The sequence below is a fragment of the Acartia tonsa genome, chromosome 15, assembly GCF_053477335.1.
Source record: "Acartia tonsa isolate MP-2025a chromosome 15, ASM5347733v1, whole genome shotgun sequence".
NCBI lineage: Eukaryota > Metazoa > Arthropoda > Copepoda > Calanoida > Acartiidae > Acartia > Acartia tonsa.
Genome location: NC_137274.1, coordinates 23,050,749 through 23,073,282, shown reverse-complemented (window position 1 = coordinate 23,073,282; position 22,534 = coordinate 23,050,749). Strand labels below are relative to the sequence as shown.

The 22,534-nt window shown below is 31.5% G+C and overlaps 1 protein-coding gene across 1 annotated transcript; it reads right to left on the bottom strand.

The window, feature by feature from the left end:
- Nucleotides 1-12,365: 12,365 nt before the first annotated feature.
- On the bottom strand, nucleotides 12,366-18,838 carry LOC145307667 (uncharacterized). Its single transcript, XM_080150159.1, has 5 exons — nucleotides 18,745-18,838; nucleotides 18,479-18,577; nucleotides 13,686-13,784; nucleotides 13,222-13,276; nucleotides 12,366-12,500 (listed from the first exon to the last, which is right to left on the bottom strand). The coding sequence occupies exons 1-4, from the start codon at nucleotides 18,827-18,829 to the stop codon at nucleotides 13,248-13,250; spliced, it is 312 nt and encodes a 103-aa protein (XP_080006285.1). The 5' UTR covers nucleotides 18,830-18,838; the 3' UTR covers nucleotides 12,366-12,500; nucleotides 13,222-13,247.
- Between the last annotated feature and the right edge of the window lie 3,696 nt (nucleotides 18,839-22,534).

Here is a 22,534-nt window from a genome sequence, read left to right as displayed (position 1 = left end):
CAATTTACAATTTGCAAAGGAATAATATATATTTTACAAATAAATAACAAGATCTTATGTAATTGTTTAGAACCCCCAACTGTTTTGATATATACATATATAATATATATATTAATTAAAATACAAAACGTAAATTACAATTATTTTAATCCCAATATTATATATTTTAAATCGATAACAAGATCTAATGTAATACAATTAATTGTAAATAAATATTCATATAAATTAATCTAGATGTGTATTTGCCAGTGTTGGATGTATTTATGACATATCATCGAAAAAGTATGGATGTGTAAATGCCAGTGTTGGATGTATTTATGACATATAATTGAAAAAGTATGGATGTGTAAATGCCAGTGTTGGATGTATTTATGGCATGAGAAAAAGTAAGAAAACATTTTGCCAAAAATACATCAACTGTAAATTTGCTGGATGTATAAGTGCTATAGCCCCATTATTTCAGGTGAACGGCAGAAATCCGTGGTGGCAATGATCTGCAACTTCTCCAAGTCGACAGCGGACAAACCCTCGCTGCTGGACCACAAGGAGGTCGAGACTTACTTCCACAAGTTTGGTCATGTCATGCACGGCATCTGTTCTCAGGTATCATATTTCATAATATTACAGTTTATTGTCTGTAGCCGAGGGTCTTGCTAGCCGCTGCTAAACCAATATAGTTCCCCTTTACAAACAAGCATCTTATATGTGAGCACCTTTTTCACCAATAAAATGGCCAGATTGATCTGCCACTGTAATTTTAGTTTAGATTTAGTTATACTGGGTCTTATATATTCAATTGTCACAGGCTGATACAAGCAAATTCTTCGGCACCCATGTGGAAAGAGACTTTGTGGAGGCGCCAAGCCAGATGTTGGAGAACTGGTGCTGGCAGGAAGAGTCCCTCAGCCTCATGTCAGGTAATCCAATTTTATGTGGAGTCCATCAATTAATTCCTCTGATTCAAATCAGTTGGACTGCTATCAATGCTATAAACTAAAATATACCCCATACCTAGGGTGAGGCGGGGATGAACCGGTAACTTTTTCGGTTTTTTTAAGAAAAAAAATGGGGTAAATATTAATATTTTTAAATGGGACCAAGACCATTAGAAAGCTTACGGAATGGACTATCAGGTCCTATAAGGATGTTATCCTAGGACTTTTAGAAGTTTGTCATAATTGGACTCAAAGAAATTACGGACCAATGCCCCAGGTAACGTCTTTTTAACCTAAAAAAAAATCGATAAAAAACGGCCAAAAGGCCAGTCAAACATAAATAATCATAATTAGTTTAGGTTATAGGGATTAACCACAAAAATTTTCATAAGGATCGGACTATTCCTACTATGTCAAAAATCATTTTTTTTATAAAACGAGAAATTTTGATTTTTTTCTTGCAAAAATTTTCTTAAAAAACAAAATTTAAATTTTTTATATAAAAAAACCTGTTCTATTCAGTTTTTGGCCTAATTCTTAAAAAGCCCATATTGAATTTTAGATTTTATCAAAGAAACCTAAACATTGATCTTAAAAATCGAATTTGAATTTTTTTTTCAATGTTACTGAAAAATACCCCACGTGAACTTTGGGCATTTTTGAAAAAAATATTAACTCTACATTTAAGTTCTCAACGGATTTGGCAAGAGCGGGCAATTCTTAGTTTAAAAGGTTTTTACGGATCAGTTCTAGGTCTTACCAATTTTTGTGTAGGTCGATACACCTAGGTGTAAAATTTTTTGAAAAAATTAGAGCTATTAGAGCTAGAGGGCTAAAATTTTTTGTGTAAGTCCCCTGTGTTATGATGAATTTCCGACCTAAAGTAAGTCAAGGTCAATTTTCGCTTCCTTCATCCTTTTATTTAACAACCTTTGTTTTTAGGTCCTTTTTTACTTAAAAATTTCAAATATTTCAAATATTTAGCTAGAGTAAAAATTATTTTTGCAGAAAATGTTAATCTTTATGTAAATTCTATATTTCAAATATCAAAATATAAATTTCAGCGGCCGCAGCTGTACTTAGCAGCTGCCAGCCGCCGCAGTCGGCGGTCGGCGGGAAAATGGCGGCTGATCGAAATTTTAATACGTTATGTAGACATGTAAGAAAAGCTTAAGTTTAAAATTTGAAGTCTCTAAGTCAAAAATTGCGGCCACAGGAGCCATTTAAAGATTTCTGGAGACCTGGAGGATCAGGACCTGCAGGATCATACCTGGAACCTGAAATTGACTTGAACACCTGTATTTAATATGAGGATGTACTACTAGAGGATATTTTAGTATTTTTGTAAGATAAAATGCTTTTTTTAAGTCAAAACAATATTTTTGCTCTTTTCCTGGATGACCCTGCCAGGTTTGCTGGCATCCTGTGCCCACCAGGATGGAGATATTCAAAAAATTCCAACTCTCAGTTATGTGTCATACCCAAACCTAAAAAGTCACGCAGTTTGGGCCCCTTATCTTTCACACACAGAAAATGAAATAGAAAAAACCGGATGGGGGGGCGTTCAACGCCCCCCCCCCCCACCGACCTTTAAGGGTTAATTGATAATATAATATAAGGGGTAATTTTGTGTAACATCATTGAGGATGTATATCAAGTTATAGGCCATTGTCTTATCCCTCTACATCCCTGTTTTAATATACTTTCTCTACCTTAAGTCAATGAATATTAAATTAAATGGGGAGGGAATGGATATTGGACTGTAAATGGTACCCAAAGTCATATAACTAATTTTATCTTGGGGTAGAAGGAATAATTTTGTTTATCATCCGTGTGGGTATGTCTATTAATTTATTATCCATTGTCTTATCCCTTAAGATCCATGTTAAGGCCCTACTATATGATATTGCAGCAGTCTAGTGCAAAAAAAAAGATTCATAAAAGCGAATAGATCTAGAATTATGGTTGGTCTGTCAGTCCAACTGTAGAGGAAAATTATATCATAAACAAGGATGACAACATCCATAAAAGTGAGGCACTGAAACGGAGGGACAAACGGACATTAAAACTTGTATAGAGTCAGAACTGAATAATCAGAATATAAATGTATAAGAGTCGAAGCAAAATTGTAAGTAAAATTGTTTAAAAACTGATTAATACAGATTAATGTATTAATATGGACATTCTTACATTTTTAGGACTTGATTATATAATTGCTTCGCTTATTATTTATCTTACTTTGTTTTCCCAGGAATCAATGTACCAAAAATCAGATCAATCGGATTATTAGATCACATAAAAATTTGTTGTTTAAAAAGTAAAAAAATCAACATGTTTAAAATGGACGTAATTATTATAGAGTTGCTACTACAGGAATCACAGTTCAAAGTTTAAATCAATTGGACAATTCTAACATGCCTGAATTAACAAAAAAAGCTATCCATTACGGACAGATGGACCGACCTTAATTATAGAAAAGCTTCGCTTTTAAAAATTTGTCGCCAAAAAAAGTAATTAATGGATATGCAGATTTTCTTGTATCGATTATAGAGTTGCTATGCTGTTAAATCTTATTAGTTATTATCATTATTATTAGCTTAATTTATTTCAGTATGATTATAATTATAAATTATGAATAAATAACATGAAATAAACTATAATATTTTTGGAATTTTTATAATATAAATACAGTAAAATATTTCGCATCAATAAAACAACATGTATAATATTTTGTTTTCAAGAGTTTAAAAAGAAATATTTACTTTATTGGAAAAAAGCATTTTTAGGTTCGAACAGTTTATTTTTTACAGCCTCTTCCTGCTAATTGTCAGGTTTTTGGCAAATTTTATTTTTTCACATTTTTCCCATATCTTTGGCGTTTATTGTCAGATTTTCAATACTTTTTAAAAGATATATTTTAATATCAAAATTTAATTTTTTATTGTTTCAAGAAAACATCAATGGCAGTCTGACTATCTTTTAGCAGGTTTTTGGCTATATTTATAATTTTCCCCCATATCTTTGGTGTTAGTTAATTTTTTTTAGTTAAAAAAAACAAAAATAAATGTCCTGTTCTTTTTAGAAAACATCTATGGTGGTTGGCTCTTTTTATATTTTATACATATTTTCCAATATGATTTTGGTCGGATTTTCAAACTTTTTTGGGATGACAGTAATAAAATATTTTCCCGTTGTTTTGAGCATCTAAAGTTTAATTTATTTTAATCCTCATTCTGTCAGTCAGAATACAAAATATAAATATTAAAAGAAAAAAAAATAAATTGTTAGAAAGGTTTGGTGATTTTTCTCTATTATTATTGATTTTAACAAGCAAATGCTCTTTAAAGTTTTTATGTTTAGCTACTTATTATTAAAGTTTTTATGTTTAGCTTTATATTGGCATCTTTGTGCTTCTTATGATTAACATTTAAAGTGATGGTCGCTTTCTCCTTCTACCCCCCTCCTCCCCTTTCACTTAATTGGCTCTAGACGATGACAAAAGTTGGAGTTATTTCTTATCCCCCTCCTACCTTAAGAACACCTAGAGGCTTCTTTCTTTTGCATTTTTTTCAATTAGGTGTTTGATCATGAATTACATATGGTAAACATATTTTTCTTATTTAATTGTTATCCTAATAAGATAAAGGTTATGCTTGAAAATTGTTTTAATAGAAAATTAAATATTGCATTTAAAAAAAAAACGTGAATTTGCGTAACTTTTGTACTCATTTGCGTCATTTCTTTTTTTTTGAAATTTTCTTACCTGTCATTGCTCTAGGCACCTTTAGTTGTAGAGTAGCTTCACTACCAAGTATTAAATATATATACTAAAGTAACAGGATGTCTCTTTGTCTGTCTGTTTGTTTGTACCAAAGGATCTCGCTAACCCCTGAACCGATCGGGTTCTCCTTAACAGGGTAGATTCCCATAGGTCCTGGGAAGGTTTATAACTATTTTAGGGGAGGCTACCACCACCCTCCCAAGAGAATTTTTTTACGTTCCTCGATTTTATAAAGAGAGTTTAACGAAACATAAATGTCAAATGCAACATTTTCAATTCTCTCTAGACCCTTTTATTGGCGATATAGTTAAAGATATAGAGTAGCTTCTATACCAAACATTTGAATGAATTCTAGCTAAATTGATAAGGAGTCTACTTCCTAAACAAAAAATTCAAACATCATACATTTCAATTTTAGTAGCAAAGCTACTCCATAAATATTTTTAGTTTGTCAATTTGAGCACCAACAACCTCTCCATGATAAACCCTTGTTTTATATTTTTTCTTAGTTTATTACCAAAGGCATAGGGTTATCAAAGAAAAAAAAAAGGCAAGTTGAATTATATAAAAGCCACCCAATAGCCACCCTTACAAGCGCAGCAGAGCATATAAAATCCTCACAAACAAGCTGCGTGGCCTCTTAGGCATCCAAATAAGCCACAAACTGTCTCAGTAACAAGGCTAAAATTACAGCCACGCATATTCAAGATAGCTTTTGCGGTATGTAGCTACGGCTGACAGCCCTGCACCGGACATTCGTTCTAATAATAGAGCGGGTGTATGCGGAGGAACCTACTAGCCGATACACTTCTTCATTAACCCTTAACGGTCGGGGGGGGGGGGGCGTTGAACGCCCCCCCATCCGGTTTTTTCTATCTCATTTTCTGTGTGTGAAAGATGAAGAGCCCAAACTGCTTGACTTTTTAAGTATGGGTATGACACATAACTGAGAGTTGGAATTTTTTGAATATCTCCATCCTGGCAGGCACAGGATGCCAGCAAACCTGGCAGGGTCATCCAGGTAAAGAGCAAAAATATTTTTTTGACTAAAACAAAGCATTTTATCATACCAAAATACTAAAAAATCCTCTAGTAGTACATCCTTATATGAAATACAGGTGTTCAAGTCACTTTCAGGTTCCAGGTATGATCCTGCAGTTCCTGATCCTCCAGGTCTCCAGAAATCTTTAAAAGGCTCCTGTGGCCGCAATTTTTGACTTAGAGACTTCAAATTTTAAACTTAAGCTTTTCTTACATGTCTACATAACGTAATATAATTTCATGAAGATCCGCCGCCGTTTTCCCGCCGACCGCCGACTGCGGCGGCTGGCAGCTGCCAAGTACAGCTGCGGCCGCTGAAATTTATATTTTGATATTTCTAATGTAAAATTTACATAAAGATAAACATTTTCTGGAAAAAAATTTTTCTTCTAGCTTCAAAAATAAGAAAATTACAGCCGTTTGAAATTTTTAAGTAAAAAAGGACCTAAAAACAAAGGTTGTTAAATAAAAGGGTGAAGGAAGCGAAAATTGACTTAGACTTATAAAAGGTCGGAAATTCATTATCAAACAGGGGACTTGCACAAAAAAATTTAGCCCTCTAGCTCTAATGGGAACTGAGATAATAAGGGGGGGCGTTGAACGCCCCCCCCCCCCCCGACTGATTAAGGTGCGGCAAGGGGCCCGACTGTAAAGGGTTAAAGAAGAACTGAATGTGTTTATTGTTTCATAAGAAGATGATTAAAGTCCCTCAACAGATTATGACGTCATATGATAGATTAGCCATTGAGAGGCCATTATACACTATAAATGACCAATGGTAAAATTTATGCTGGTCTTTCTTTTGTTATTTTATTTGTATAACGTCATAATTTGTTGAGGAACTTTAATCATCTTTGTTTCATAACTTTATTATTACTTAATTAAATAGTGCATAATAATCAATATTTACACAGAATAGATAGACAAAAAATAGAAATGTAACAATATATAAGCATAGGGTACAATGATAGGGTTGGAGTTCCCACAGTTATAATTACAATAGTCAAAAAACTAGGGGCGGAGCATGCTTTGTACATTGTACAGGGTGTATAGATAGATAGATAGATAGATAGATAGATAGATAGATAGATAGATAGATAGATAGATAGATAGATAGATAGATAGATAGATAGATAGATAGATAGATAGATAGATAGATAGATAGATAGATAGATAGATAGATAGATAGATAGATAGATAGATAGATAGATAGATAGATAGATAGATAGATAGATAGATAGATAGATAGATAGATAGATAGATAGATAGATAGATAGATAGATAGATAGATAGATAGATAGATAGATAGATAGATAGATAGATAGATAGATAGATAGATAGATAGATATATATATAGATAGATAGAAAGATAGATAGATAGATAGATAGAAAGATAGATAGATAGATAGATATATACCGTCCCCCATTACTACAATTTCCTGGGGCTTAGAATCTGCCACTTAAATCCGCATCTGTCCTAAACCACACTCTATCTATGTACTTATATTACTCTAAGGTGAAAGACTAAACTACATAACTTTTGTGTCACTTTTGAGGAAGACGATTCCTGTAACGTCATATACATTTTGGAAAAGAAAAAGGGAAGGGGGGAAGTAAATCTCTTCAAAAGAGATGGGAGAAAAGGGAATCGTCTTCATTTAATTTTACACAAAAGTTATGTAGTTTAGTCATTCTCTACCCTCAGCAATAGCAACCCTAAGCAGGAGCCACACCAACCCTAATCCACAAAAGCAGCTCTATAAAACTACTAAATGTGCTGCTGCCAATTATTGGAAAAGCACTCATTAATTCTTCTTTCTTTTTCTAGTTCATTTTTTCTCTCTCTTTGTACATGAAACAGCTTTTGAAATTGTAGTTCCTAGAGTAATATTACTTCATATGCCTTGCATATTTCTATATTTATGTTGAGACATTAGGATGAAATCATCTACATATAAAAGCAAAGCTCTAAAATCAGAGGGTAGGTCGTCAAACAAACTTATATAGACTTACAGAGTGTCGAAATTCTATAAGAATCTACAAGTAAAAGCATTATTAAATAAAAAAAGTTGTTTCAGGACATATTTACATTTCTAGGACTTGATTATAGAGATGCTTTGCTTATAAAATTTATAAAAAAGAACCTATATTCTAAAACTCAGATGAATAGGATAATCATATCATACACTAAAACTTTTTGTTTTAAGTTTTAAAAAAAAATATTGAATATTATCCTTAATTTGTCCGTCTGTCTGTCTGTCTAATTTCACCTATGTTGATGATGTCATCCTTGTTTTTAAAAGCGAAGCTTTTCTTTACTTAGGGTCCGTCCGTCAGTCTGTCAGTCCGTAACGGTTAGCTCTTTTCTTATTGTCTTATCAATTTCAGACTTTGAATGGTGATTCCTGTAGTAATTATGTAGGATTTAGAAAGCACTGCAACTCTGTAATCATTACCAGAATGTCCGTATGTCCATTTTAAACATGTTGATTTTTAACTTTTTTTAACAGCAATTTTTTATGTGATAAAATTATTTGATTGATCTAATTTTTGGAATACTGATTCATATGACAACAAAGTACAACGTTATAAGCGGAGCAGCTCTTAAATCAAGTCCTAAAAATGTAAGTATGTCCTAAAATATTATCCTGAGCTGGATCTGGATCACTGGATTTCTTTAGTGGTGAGCCAGATCGGGGTGCGCCGAATTTCCGCCAATCACAGCGCAGCATTTCATAAAATGATGTGCTCTCATTGGTGGAAAGTTGGCTCACCCCGATCTGGGTCACCACTAAAAAGATTTAAAGATTCAGTTCTGTATTAAGCAGTTCTTCAACAAATTCACTTAGATTTTAGCTACGACTTTATTTTCCGATATTATTCAGTTCTGAAACTCTACAAGTATTAATGTTTATTGTCCTACCATTTCAGAGCTTCGCTTTTATGGATGTTCTCATCCTTGTTTTTTATTTAAACTATAAATTCAATGAAGATATTTCAAGTATTAAACATGTAAAAAAAAATCCACTTAATAAAAAGAGAAAAATCCGTGAACTTTAAAGATTAAATTTTAGTTTTTATTGGCATCTCAAGAATGAAAATGTAATAAGCATCAACTAAGGTAAAATATTTAATAAACAAGGATAAGAACATCCAACTTATTGTCAGGCAAACGAACGTAAACAATTATAGAGTGACAGCCAGGGAGGGAGGAGACATTGGACTGTAAATTATAAGGTCCCAAAAAATTTTGACACTTATGTTGACTTAAAAACTTTTGGGATTTGATTTGTATGTACAAACTATTATTGCCTAAACTTTTCAACCATTAATTTAAACCCACAGAATTGATAATTTTGTTAATTTGCCATCATAGTAATCTTATTATATCGCCAATTTTCTTATAAGATCCAAATGGACAGTGCTTACAATTAAAACCAACCAAACAGGGATGTAAAGGGATAAGACAATGGCCGATAAATCATTGAACAACCCCAATTATTATATACAAAATTACTTCTTCTTTAGATTATAATTTATTGTTAAAATGTTTGGACACTCATCTTTATGAACAAACTAATCAAAATTTAATGAAAGTCTCCAAAGTTGTTGAACCAACGAATAAGAAAGTGTTATGTAAAGCGTTGGGGACTATTATGATAAACAGTATCTAAACTTTTCTACTGATTATTTAATCTTTACAAGATAATATTGTGTTAGGAAACATTCTATTTACCTAAATGTTTGTCTGTGTGTATAACTTTTTAAAAAAAATTGTCTATAGTTCTTTTCAATAAGAAATACACATATTTAGTGAATATTATCGTTCTACTACTATTTTTTAAGCTTTAAAACACACACCTTTCCGGATTTCACCCGCAACCTACTTTTCTCTTTATAAACAATTTCTTTTATACTTATGAATTAATGTTCTGCTTATTATGTTTAAACATATTTAAGAAACCTTGATTACTACTTGCCACAGTTTCTGACAGGATTTTTACTTGTAACATCCAGCATGTAAAGATGCCCATCTGGTATCAATAATCAAAAGTCGGCCATCTGCTGCCACAAAGCTAAATATCATAGTTTAGCTGTATTACTGACTAGCGGCTACGCCCCCTAGAAGCCTCTAGACGCATTTAAGTCAGGAGAATGAAAGTCTACGTCATCCCATTTAAATTTGTGTTTAAAAAGAGAAAAAAAAAATATTTTTTTGGGGGGGATGGGGGTGAAGACACCCTCCCAAAAATAGTTTAAAACCTTCCCAGGACCTATAAAAAGCTTCCCTGTAAAGGAGAACAATATCGGTTCAGTAGTAAGCTAGATCCTTCAGGACAGAAAAAAAACGCTTACTACTTTACATATTAGGATTACATTGATTGAGTATCTTTATTATTTTCATATCTTTTAAATTGATATATTGTAGTATGATCAAGCTGACGGATAAAGCGAGCTATAGAGCAGTTTTGTCACCAACAAATTATATAACTTTTAATATTACAAAGCTTTATTAATAGACTTAAAACATAAAACAATCCTTAATAGCATAATGATGCTTTACTTTTTGTTACTAATGCTTTGTTATATAGGTAATCTGGATCAAGCCAAGCCACCAAGAGCCTTAGTGGATAATTTATTGCCAGCAGGGATGTCCTACCACAATTGAAGAACAACCAAGACTTAAGATAAGGTAAGCACTTTGTTCAGTTAATTTAGAATGTTTAAATTAGTGCAGACTAAGCTATGTATTAAATAAGAGAGAGAACAAAGCAACTGTAGAAGGCACTTAAATGCCATAATGCACTACTAACATTTGTTGAGTACCTTAATTGAATCTTACAATCAAATCAATATAAACACTTGAAACATCAAGGGGATCTATACTTAGTGGAAGTGAAAAATATCCTAAACTCATCTAGAAATTAAAATATTTAAATATTCTTAAGGTATATTATCCAGGACCCATATTCAATTTCTATAAAATGGAGTAATCAATCAGTTTAGACATTGAGATCTTAACCCTTAACGGTCGGGGGGGGGGCGTTGAACGCCCCCCCATCCGGTTTTTTCTATCTCATTTTCTGTGTGTGAAAGATAAAAAGCCCAAACTGCTTGACTTTTTAAGTATGGGTATGACACACAACTGAGAGTTGGAATTTTTTGAATATCTCCATCCTGGCGGGCACAGGATGCCAGCAAACCTGGCAGGGTCATCCAGGTAAAGAGCAAAAATATTTTTTTGACTAAAACAAAGCATTTTATCATACCAAAATACTAAAAAATCCTCTAGTAGTACATCCTTATATGAAATACAGGTGTTCAAGTCACTTTCAGGTTCCAGGTATGATCCTGCAGGTCCTGATCCTCCAGGTCTCCAGAAATCTTTAAAAGGCTCCTGTGGCCGCAATTTTTGACTTGGAGACTTCAAATTTTAAACTTAAGCTTTTCTTACATGTCTACAATACATATTAAAATTTCATGAAGATCCGCCGCCGTTTTCCCGCCGACCGCCGACTGCGGCGGCTGGCAGCTGCCAAGTACAGCTGCGGCCGCTGAAATTTATATTTTGATATTTCTAATGTAAAATTTACATAAAAATAAACATTTTCTGGGAAAAAATTTTTCTTCTAGCTTCAAAAATAAGAAAATTACAGCCGTTTGAAATTTTTAAATAAAAAAAGACCTAAAAACAAAGGTTGTTAAATAAAAGGGTGAAGGAAGCGAAAATTGACTTAGACTTATAAATGGTCGGAAATTCATTATCAAACAGGGGACTTGCACAAAAAGATTTAGCCCTCTAGCTCTAATAGGAACTGAGATAATTAGGGGGGGCGTTGAACGCCCCCCCCCCCGACCGATTAAGGTGCGGCAAGGGGCTCGACTGTAAAGGGTTAATAGACAAACAAAAAAAACTTTACTACTTTTTTAAATCTTAGATTTTCTATCATTAGAGTCTTTTGTAACCATAACCTACCTTTGAGCTCCACCTAAGGGATAGTTCTTGTCAACTTTAAACTTTGCAGGATGATTCCTGTTACAGTTAGGTACGATTTTTAAAAAATATGATCATCATCAAGAATGTTCATTTAATACATGCAGATTTTACCAATTTTTTCATCTGAATTTTGGAATATTGATCCATAGAAAAACAAGGTATAATGTTTAAAGCTAAGCATCTCCGTAATCAAGTCCAAAAAATCAAGTCCCAAACATTATATACATCTATATGAAATATTTTTCATCTCATTTAATACAATTTTTAGGCATAAAAATTAATATTCTGCTTCTAGAAAAGTTTATGTCCATATGAAATATCCTCAATCTTTAGAGCTTTGCTTTTATGGATAGTGTAATCCTAGTTAAAGTCATCCTAGGATAGAAATTACAATTGATCATTAGAGTAGCAACACTAAATAAAATAACCAACATCTAACAAAATATATTAAGAGTCAAGGATTGATAATATCCATAAAACCTTTTAGAACATATAAAGCATCTTTTTAAGACTTAAATTAAAATATCTCATTCAGACTTGTAACTGACAGACAAAGTAAATTAAAAGAAGCTAAGCCAGTAAACAAAATTAAAATTATAAGTAAAAAAAATTTAAAATCTAAATATTCTTATTTTGAAAATCATGAATCTTACAATAATCATTTTTTATATAAAAAAGGCACAATATTTTTTAAAATAATAAAGCATTGTAGGTAATTATTCTGTTCATCCAAAGCAGTTCTGTTCTGAAATAATTGTTATATTAATTTTCAAAAATTATATTAGAATTAAAATCAGATATAAGGTATAAAGAGATGGACTGGAGAAATTCACAGAGAAGCTAAAAATTAAAAAGTCTTTTTTGTCTATTAATTCTAAATCAAGGATTGCAACATACATCTACATAAGCATAGTTCTGAAATGGTAGGACAAACAAACATAAATACCTGTAGAGTGTCTGAACTGATTAAGCAGAATATAAATCAAAACAAAACTATATATGAATTTCTTGCAAAACTACTGTTTAAAGACATGCTTTCATTATTGGGACTTTGGAAAACATTTAAAATGTGGCATATTTTGAATGTTTTCTAAATCATACTTTACTGTTATAGGAATCAACATGCAAAGTTTAAGATTGATGGGACAATTTTGATATGTCTAAATAAACAGAAAGAACAAACCATTATGGACAGACAGACAGATCAAGCCTAATTATAGAAAAGAAAATAAGTATTCAAAAAGTACTAACTAGATGTACAATAACAGATAGTTAAATTACAATTACAAAAGATAAATAAATAGATAAATATATGACAAGTAAACTAGTATACAAAAATTAACAGACTCCTTTTTTGAAATTTATACACAAATAGGGGGTGGAGTTATATTTGCTCCCTGTGCACTTTGAGTGAAAGAACTCATTTGTTCTTTAACCTTTTCATAAGAATTATTTAAATGTTTTACCTTGTTATATTGTTGTTATTCTGACTTTACTCAATTTCACTTCCTTTCTTAGCTCCTAAAAAAGGTTTTAACTTTTAAAATATTTTTAAATGTATATTTTGCATAATCATCATATAAAATGATAAACTAAAATAGCCCTAAACCATCCTAGGAATTTTCAACTCAATTAGTTCAGTGGTTATCAAAGAACAAATTAAAAACTGTATTACTTGTTTGTCTTTATGGCCAAGATTTCCCCCCCTTCCTTAATTTTGCAATAAGGGTGGATAAAACCCCCATTACCTCTGATCTGCATGCCTATTGAATAAACTAAAGACTATTTTTTTCAATAAATTCATTATTTTCTGAACTTAGCCCCTAACAACCCTCCCCCACCCTTAATCTATTTCATTGAAAGTGACCAATAGAAAAAATTCATGAAAATCTGAATGAAAGGATAGCTATACTTATAATTATAAGCTTACCATTTTCTCTAAGTATATCTGCTATTTCTCTCTTTCTTTTCATTCTTTCTTCAGTATCCCAAAACATTTTTTTAAGGGCCTCATCCAGAGCTGTGTCCCCTATAATATTTATTGATTATCTAATAATACACTATATTAACCCTGTTAAAATTTTGCCATGTTAAATGATAATAGTCAAGTAGTCATAATATAATTACAATATTATTAATATTGTTAATATGTCAGCAATTTGACTTTTATATAGTTTATAAAGTTGGCATAAACTATATTTGAATTGTACACATAAACATAATGTTTCCAAGGTAAATAAACAAGCATCATAGCAAAGTATTACTGAGTAGAGAGATGGATAGAGATAGAAATAGAGAAAGAGAGAGATAGAGAGAAAGAGAGAGAGAGATAAAGTTGAAAGGAAAATTTACGTATTCATGCATAAGATTGATAAATAGATAGATAGAGAGATATACAGATAGATAAATAGATATTAAGATTGATAAACAGATATATATTTATATATAGGTGCATTATTTGCCAAATGTACCACTTTTCTGCACTACCTCTCCGATTTTGTTAATACTCTATATTTTGGTCCGTTGGATGATTCAAGGATGCTGGATGGCCAAAAAAAAGTTTCAGAGTCCCTGGATGTCTAGATATCTAGCTATCTATGAAGGTAGGTAACAAAAATTTAAAAAACACCCATTTTTTCACAATTTTAAAAATTAATTTTTTCATCAATCTTACATCCAACCTATACATTTTATACACCAAAATGATCGTTTATTCATGTAAAAAGCGCACATAATGCTATTTTGGCCAAAACTCTAATTTTACAGGGTGTCCAACAAAAAGTGTATTTTGGATATCTAGCGTAATACCCAAAATACCTGTCCAAAAAAAATAATTTTTTTTGGCTTAAATCCTGTGTTTTATCTGTGGGCATATGTGGTATATAACGGTTCGGAACACCCAGGACTATAAGGTTGTCAAATTTCATTTTGGAACACCCTGTAAATGTGATTTTTGTGTCTGTAGAGCTAAAACTTGGTCCAAATTGGCTATTTTTTCAAATTACTCTAATATGTGTCTTAGTATGTTTGGCCATAGTGTTTTCTGACCAGATCAATATTTTCCTATTTTTTGGACACCCTGTATTTTCAAAAAAAAGAAAAAAAAAATTTTAGTTTTTTTTTAAATTTTATTTCTATTTTTAAGTTACTTAAAACTGTCATATAGATACAGATTTTGACTAATAACAATAAAATTTTCCTATTTCACAAATTTTTACACTTTTGGGACACCCTGTGCATGTTTTTGAAAAATGATGGTTTTTGCCCATTTTTGGGGGGAAGGAGTCGTTTTAAGGCCATAGACTATTTCTTCATTTTTGAAGAACTTTTCAAGATACATCATTTGTTATTTATGCAAAAAGCGCAAAAACCGAACCGTTTTGCCGTTATTCACTGCCAAAGGCGGAATTTTTTACGTTTTTTGCCGTTCCCGAGGATTTAATGCGCATTTTAGGTAGGAAGACGTTGAGTTTTCAAGATTACTCTGAAATACTTTTATTTAGGAAATTTAATTTTCTAAAATTCATATTATGTCAAATTTTTTGTGCAGCTAACCGTTTTTCGTCAAGATGGATTTTAATTATTAACCCATTAGTGCCGAGCGCCACTTTTATGGGCCGATCGAGCTGTAAGTTTCAGGGAAGCTTTATAATGGTCAAAACGGAATTCGTATTTTTTTGTTTTGCTCTAGTGGCGTGCACAGGAAAGTTGCAAAAAAACCCGGTTCGGCTTGGCCATAAATACCAACCAGGCATTAACACCCGTTTTTGGTGCTTTCCCCCAGTTTTAAAACCCGGTTGACCTGTATAAACCCGGTTATTTTGACCAAAAATCGAAAAATGTAATTTTTGAACGCCAAAAGTGAGATGAACACTTTTTAGAACTTTGATACGATCCGTAATTGAAAACTACACAACCACATGTAATCTAAAGAGCTACAAGTATAATACGAAGCGATTTATTTCAAATTTAGTGTTTCGGCTATAGGTGCCGCCGTTTTCGGGTAAAAAAACCCGTTGCTCGAAGTTTTAAAAGACACACACTACAAAAAAAAGAACATATAAAATTTGGGTGTTACATATCAGAAAACGATCATAAAACTATTGGGTGACACCTATAGAGATTACTAGGGTTATTATGGTGGCTCAAACCCTTACTAATGACGTTAATTGTTATTTTTATTGGTTGAAAAGTTAAAACCGGGTAATAAAAACCGAAACCGAGCCGGGTTTTAAAATTTTCGGGTATGTATGGCCAAGCCGAACCGGGTCATAATAGGGCGTAAAAAAACGATAAAAAAATCATATAAAAAATAATAATTTGAATAAAACGAATTCACATATAGATGTACTTGTCAATAAACATTAGATTTCACGAAAAAAATCAGCGACTTTACTATAAAAACAAAAAAGTTAGAAGGGGTATTTTGAATTTCATGATTTTCAAATTTTGTTGAGCTATACCATAAAACGGAAGTAAGCTAAACTGCCTGCTCCAGGGGGAAATGAAAGCCAGGGTAGTAGAGGAGGGATTCATACTGAGAATGATGCAATTATGGAGCCGGAAACCGGTTTTTTTTCCATTTTTCGGAACCGGGTTTTAATGTCCGGTTCGGCAATAATGGGTTAAAACAAGAAAATGAAGTGTATATAATATAAATAATTGCTATAACATAAGTAATAAAAGAAACATAAACCATGTGCATTTGAAATTCCTTTTGACAAAAATCGGTTAGATATACAAAAATTTTTACTTCACGTGAAATTTAGTAAAATAAAATGCCTAAATAAAAGTATTTCACAGTTATCTTGAAAAATCAACGTCTTCCTACCTAAAATGCGCATTAAATCCTCGGGAACGGCAAAAAACGTAAAAAATTCCGCCTTTGGCAGTGAATAACGGCAAAACGGTTCGGTTTTAGCGCTTTTTGCATAAATAACAAATGGTGTATCTTGAAAAGTTCTTCAAAAATGAAGAAATAGTCTATGGCCTTAAAACGACTCCTTCCTCCCAAAAATGGGCAAAAACCATCATTTTTCAAAAACATGTACAGGGTGTCCCAAAAGTGTAAAAATTTGTAAAATAGGCAAATATTATTGTTATTAGTCAAAATCTGTATCTATATGACAGTTTTAAGTAACTTAAAAATAGAAAAAAAATTTAAAAAAAAACTAAAATTTTTCTTTTCTTTTTTTTGAAAATACAGGGTGTCCAAAAAATAAGAAAATATTTATCTGGTCAGAAAACACTATGGCCAAACATACTAAGACACATATTAGAGTAATTTTAAAAAAATAGCCAATTTGGACCAAGTTTTAGCTCTACAGACACAAAAATCACATTTACAGGGTGTTCCAAAATGAAATTTGACAACCTTATAGTCCCGGGTGTTCCGAACCGTTGTATACCACATATGCCCACAGATAAAACACAGGATTTAAGCAAAAAAAAATGATTTTTTTCGGACAGGTATTTTAGGTATTACGCTAGATATCCAAAATACACTTTTTGTTGGACACCCTGTAAAATTAGAGTTTTGGCCAAAATAGCATTATGTGCGCTTTTTACATGAATAAACGATCATTTTGGTGCATAAAATGTATAGGTTGGATGTAAGATTGATGAAAAAATTAATTTTTTAAATTGTGAAAAAATGGGTGTTTTTAAATTTTTGTTACCTACCTTCATAGATAGCTAGATATCTAGACATCCAGGAACTCTGAAACTTTCTTTTGGCCATCCAGCATCCTTGAATCACCCAACGGACCAAAATATAGAGTATTAACAAAATCGGAGAGGTAGTGCAGAAAAGTGGTACATTTGGCAAATAATGCACCATATATATGTATAATGTATGTATATAGATGCATACATATATATATATATAGATAGAACAAACTGTTACTAAAGAAATACAAATATAATATAATAATAATATGTAACTAACCATAATTATCTTTATAGTTGACATCGGCTCCATGCTCTAGAAGTATTTTGACTACTCCTGTGTTTCCACCCAGTGCTGCCCTCATAAGACTTGTCTCACCTAGATATAAATATATTAGTTACATTGTTTATTATTTTGTTCAGAGTACAGTTATAGATATACAGAGAGAGGTATACAGATAAATGGATATAAAGATAAAGATAGATAGAATATACTAAATATACAATATATAAATAGTATAATAATATTATATTGTAACTAACCATTATGAGCTTTATGGTTGACATCGGCTCCATAGTCTAGAAGTAGACTGACTGTTTCTAAGTTTCCACTAAATGCTGCATACATAAGACTGGTAGCTCCTAGATATAAATATATTGGTTACATTATATATTCTTTAGCTCAGAGTACAGTTATAGATATACAGAGAGAGGTATAAAGATCGATAAATGGATATAAAGATAAAGATAGAATATACTAAATATACAATATATAAATAGAATAATAATATTATATTGTAACTAACCATTATGAGCTTTATGGTTGACATCGGCTCCATAGTCTAGAAGAAGACTGACTGTTTCTGTGTTTTCACCCAGTGCTGCATGCATAAGACTTGTCTCACCTAGATATAAATATATTAGTTACATTGTATGTTCTTTAGTTCAGAGTATAGATATAGATATACAGAGAAAGGTATACAGAAATAAATAGATATATATATAGATACATAGAATATACTAAAGATACAAATAATGTATAATATTTTAACTAACCATCATTATCTTTATAGTTGACATGAGCTCCATGATCTAGAAGTATTCTGACTATTTCTGTGTCTCCATATAGTGCTGCCCTCATAAGACTTGTCTCACCTAGATATAAATATATTAGTTACTATACAATCTTTAGTTTAGTAAACATTTATAGATATGCAGGGAGAGGTGTACAAATATAGATAGAGAGATAGATAAATTGATTTATAGATAGATAGAATATACTAAAGATATACTATATAGTAAAATAATATTATGTAACTAACCATCATTATCTTTATGATTCACATTGGCTCCATGATCTAGAAGTAGTCTGACTGTTTCTGTGTTTCCATACCATGCTGCATTCATAAGACTTGTCTCACCTAGATATAAATATATTATATACATTATATATTCTTTATCTCAGAGTAGAGTTATAGATATACAGAGATTGGTGTACAGAGATATATGTTTAGACTATATTTAGATAGATAGATAGAATAAACTAAAGATACAAATATAGTATAATAAAATTATGTAACTAACCAATATTATTCACATGGTTCACATTGACTCCATAAACATTGCTAATATTGTTAATATGTCATAATATTGCATAGTTTTAGAGATAGAGAGATGAAGAGTATAAGCGAGAGAGAAAGAGAGAGAGAGAGAGAGAGAGAGAGAGAGAGAGAGAGAGAGAGAGAGAGAGAGGGAGAGAGAGAGAGAGAGAGAGAGAGAGATAGTGAGAGAAGGAGAGAGAGAGGGAGAAAGAGAGAGAGAGAGAGAGAGAGAGAGAGAGAGAGAGAGAAGAGAGAGAGAAAGAGAAAGGGAGAGGAAGAGTTTTTAATCTATAATACAAAGTAGCATGATGTCTGTCTGTCCACCCGTCCTTTAAGATCTTGGTATCCACTGAACCGATTGGATTCTACTCTTCAGGGAATATATCAGATGGCCCTGTGATGGTTTCAGGCTATTTTCTTGAGTGTGGCCAGGACACCCCCAACCCCCCAAAAAACAAAAAAAAATCCCCTTCCATCTTTTTGCTGATGCATGTAAAAAAGGCATTGGTGCTGCACCACCACTTTTTTTTCTTTTTTTAAAATTATCTCTTGTGGCAAAGCCCCTAGAGGCTAGGGGCGAAGTCGCTAGTTCATTATAAAGAAAGATAAATGGATAGATATATATATATATACAGAAAGATAATAAGATAAATGGATAGATAATTAAACAGTTAAATAGCAATTAGAACTATTAATGAACTAAATAAGATGATAATACTTATTGCAACGTCAATATTTATATGAAATATATTAAAGACAGAAATATTATGTAACTAACCCCACTTATTTTTATAGTTCACATTGGCTCCATGTTCTAGAAGTAGTCTGACTATTTCTGTCTGTCCATTCCGTGCTGCATTCATAAGACTTGTCTCACCTAGACATAAATATGTTAGTTACATTATATATTCTTTAGTTCAGAGTACAGTTATAGATATACAGAGAGCGGTGTAAAGAGATAGATAAATATATATATAGATAGATAGATAGAATAAACTAAAGATATACTATGTAGTAAAATAATATTATGTAACTAACCATCATTATCTTTATGGTTAACATCAGCTCTATGATCTAGAAGTAGTCTGATTGTTTCTGTGTTTCCATACTTTACTGTATACATAAGACTTGTCTTACCTAGATATAAATATATTAGTTACATTATATATTTTTTAGTTCAGAGTACAGTTATAGATATACAGAGAGAGGTGTACAGAAATAAATATATAGATAGATAAATAGAATATACTATAGATACACTATAGTATATTAATATTTTGTAACTAACCATATATATCTTTATGGTTCACATTGGCTCCATGTTCTAGAAGTAGTCTGATTATATCTGTGTTTCCTTTCCTTACTGCCTCCATAAGACTTCCTAGATATAAATATATTAGTTACATTATATATTCTTTAGTTCAGAATACAGTTATAGATTTTCAGAAGTTGATAGATATATAGATAAATAGAATATACTAAAGATACACTATATAGTATAATAGTATTATGTAACTAACCAATATTATCTTTATAGTGGACATCAGCTCCATGTTTTAGAAGGATTCTGACTGTTTCTGTGTTTCCAAACTGTACTGCAACCAAAAGACTTGTCTCACCTAGATATAAATATATTAGTTATATTATATATTCTTTAGTTCAGAGTACAGTTATAAATATACACTAAGATATATGTGGAGAGATAGTTATAGATAGATAGAAAGATATTTAGATATACAGATAGAAAGATAGATACTAGATATTTACTCCAGATAATATAAGAACTGGTATTGTAGGCCACTAAAAAATCTGATATAGATAAGGTTATTAACCCATTAGTGCCAAGCGCCACTTTTATGGGCCAATCGAGCTGAAAATCTCAGGGAAGCTTTATAATGGTAAAAACGGAATTCCAATTTTTTTGTTTTGCTCTAGTGGCGTGCACAGGAAAGTTGCAAAAAAACCCGGTTCGGCCTGGCCATAAATACCAACCAGGCATTATTTGGGCGGTTTCCGCCGGCATTAAAACCCGGTTATTTTTGGTTGTTTCGGGTAAAAAAGCCCGTTTGTCGAAGTTTTAAAACCCGACATACACAAAAAAAGGGTGTAAAAAAACGATAAAAAAATCATATAAAAAATAATAATTTGAATAAAACGAATTAACAAATAGATGTACTTGTCAATAAACATTAGATTTCACGAAAAAAATCAGCGACTTTACTATAAAAACAAAAAAGTTAGAAGGGTATTTTGAATTTTCATGATTTTCAAATTTTGTTGATCTATACCGGCAAACGGAAGTAAGCTAAACTGCCTGCTTCAGGGGGAAATGAAAGCCAGGGTAGTAGAGGGGGGATTCATACTGAGAATGATGCAATTATGAAGCCGGAAACCGTTTTTTTTTCATTTTTCGGAACCAGGTTTTAATACCCGGTTCGTCACTAATGGGTTAAGTGCATTCAGAGCGAGCTATACTTAAACAATAAACAAAAAAGATTAGTATTATGCTTATTTTTACTATGTTGCTTACTTAAATAAACCTCAGATTCTTGAATAATGAAAATTTTTAGTTTGCCTTCTAACGTCAATTATATTTTTGTGCATTGAAAGTCTGTACTGCCATTAGTTTGGCCCCTAGCTCATACTCAAGTTCATAATATAGGTAATAGATAGAAAGTTAGATATAAATCTAATAGAAAGACAAATAATCATATTAATAGACAGTTAAATAGATAGATAAATAGATGCATAAATAGTAGATAAATAGATAGATTGATAAATAGATGGATAATTGTATGGATAAATAGATGGATACATAAGTAGATAAAAAAATAGATAGATAGGTAATAAATAGATAAGTAATTTTGAGAAAATGGAATTTGTGAATTAAATATTTTTTAAATTGTAGGATATTTTTTGTTTCAATGTTTCAATTTATTTCTAACCAAAGCAAATTAAATCTTTTTCTTCTTACAATTATTGACTCTTTGAAGAATTTTTAAAGTAAATTTTTAAAATTGTCACATTACCTAATAAATAATGTGTATAATTTACTAATCTTAATGTAAAAGCTTCTGTGACTGAAATTTCTTTACACTGTCTAATAAATATTACCAAAAGAGTTAGTTTCATCAACAAAAAATTGACCAGTTTTCAAAATATTCTCTACTTCCGTATAGTCTCCAAGTTCTGATGCTGCAAACAAAGCTGTAAAAAAATTATTATATTAATAGCCAGGCTGTAATATGAAATGATTTCTTTAAAGTTACATCAGACTTTAGTGCAATAGAATCTCTATGAATTGGAACAGATTTACTTGTTTAGAATTCTAGATATTGTTGAATGTTAATTGCATTTTTGCTTTAAATATGTCAATGATCATGTGTTGCATTCTGTTTTATTTTTATATTCTGCCCAAATTTGTTTTAGAAAAAAACTTATTTATCAAAGTTCTATTATCGTACATTTACCTTTTCTCTCCTAGCTTATATCTGATGCTAAAAAATAAAAT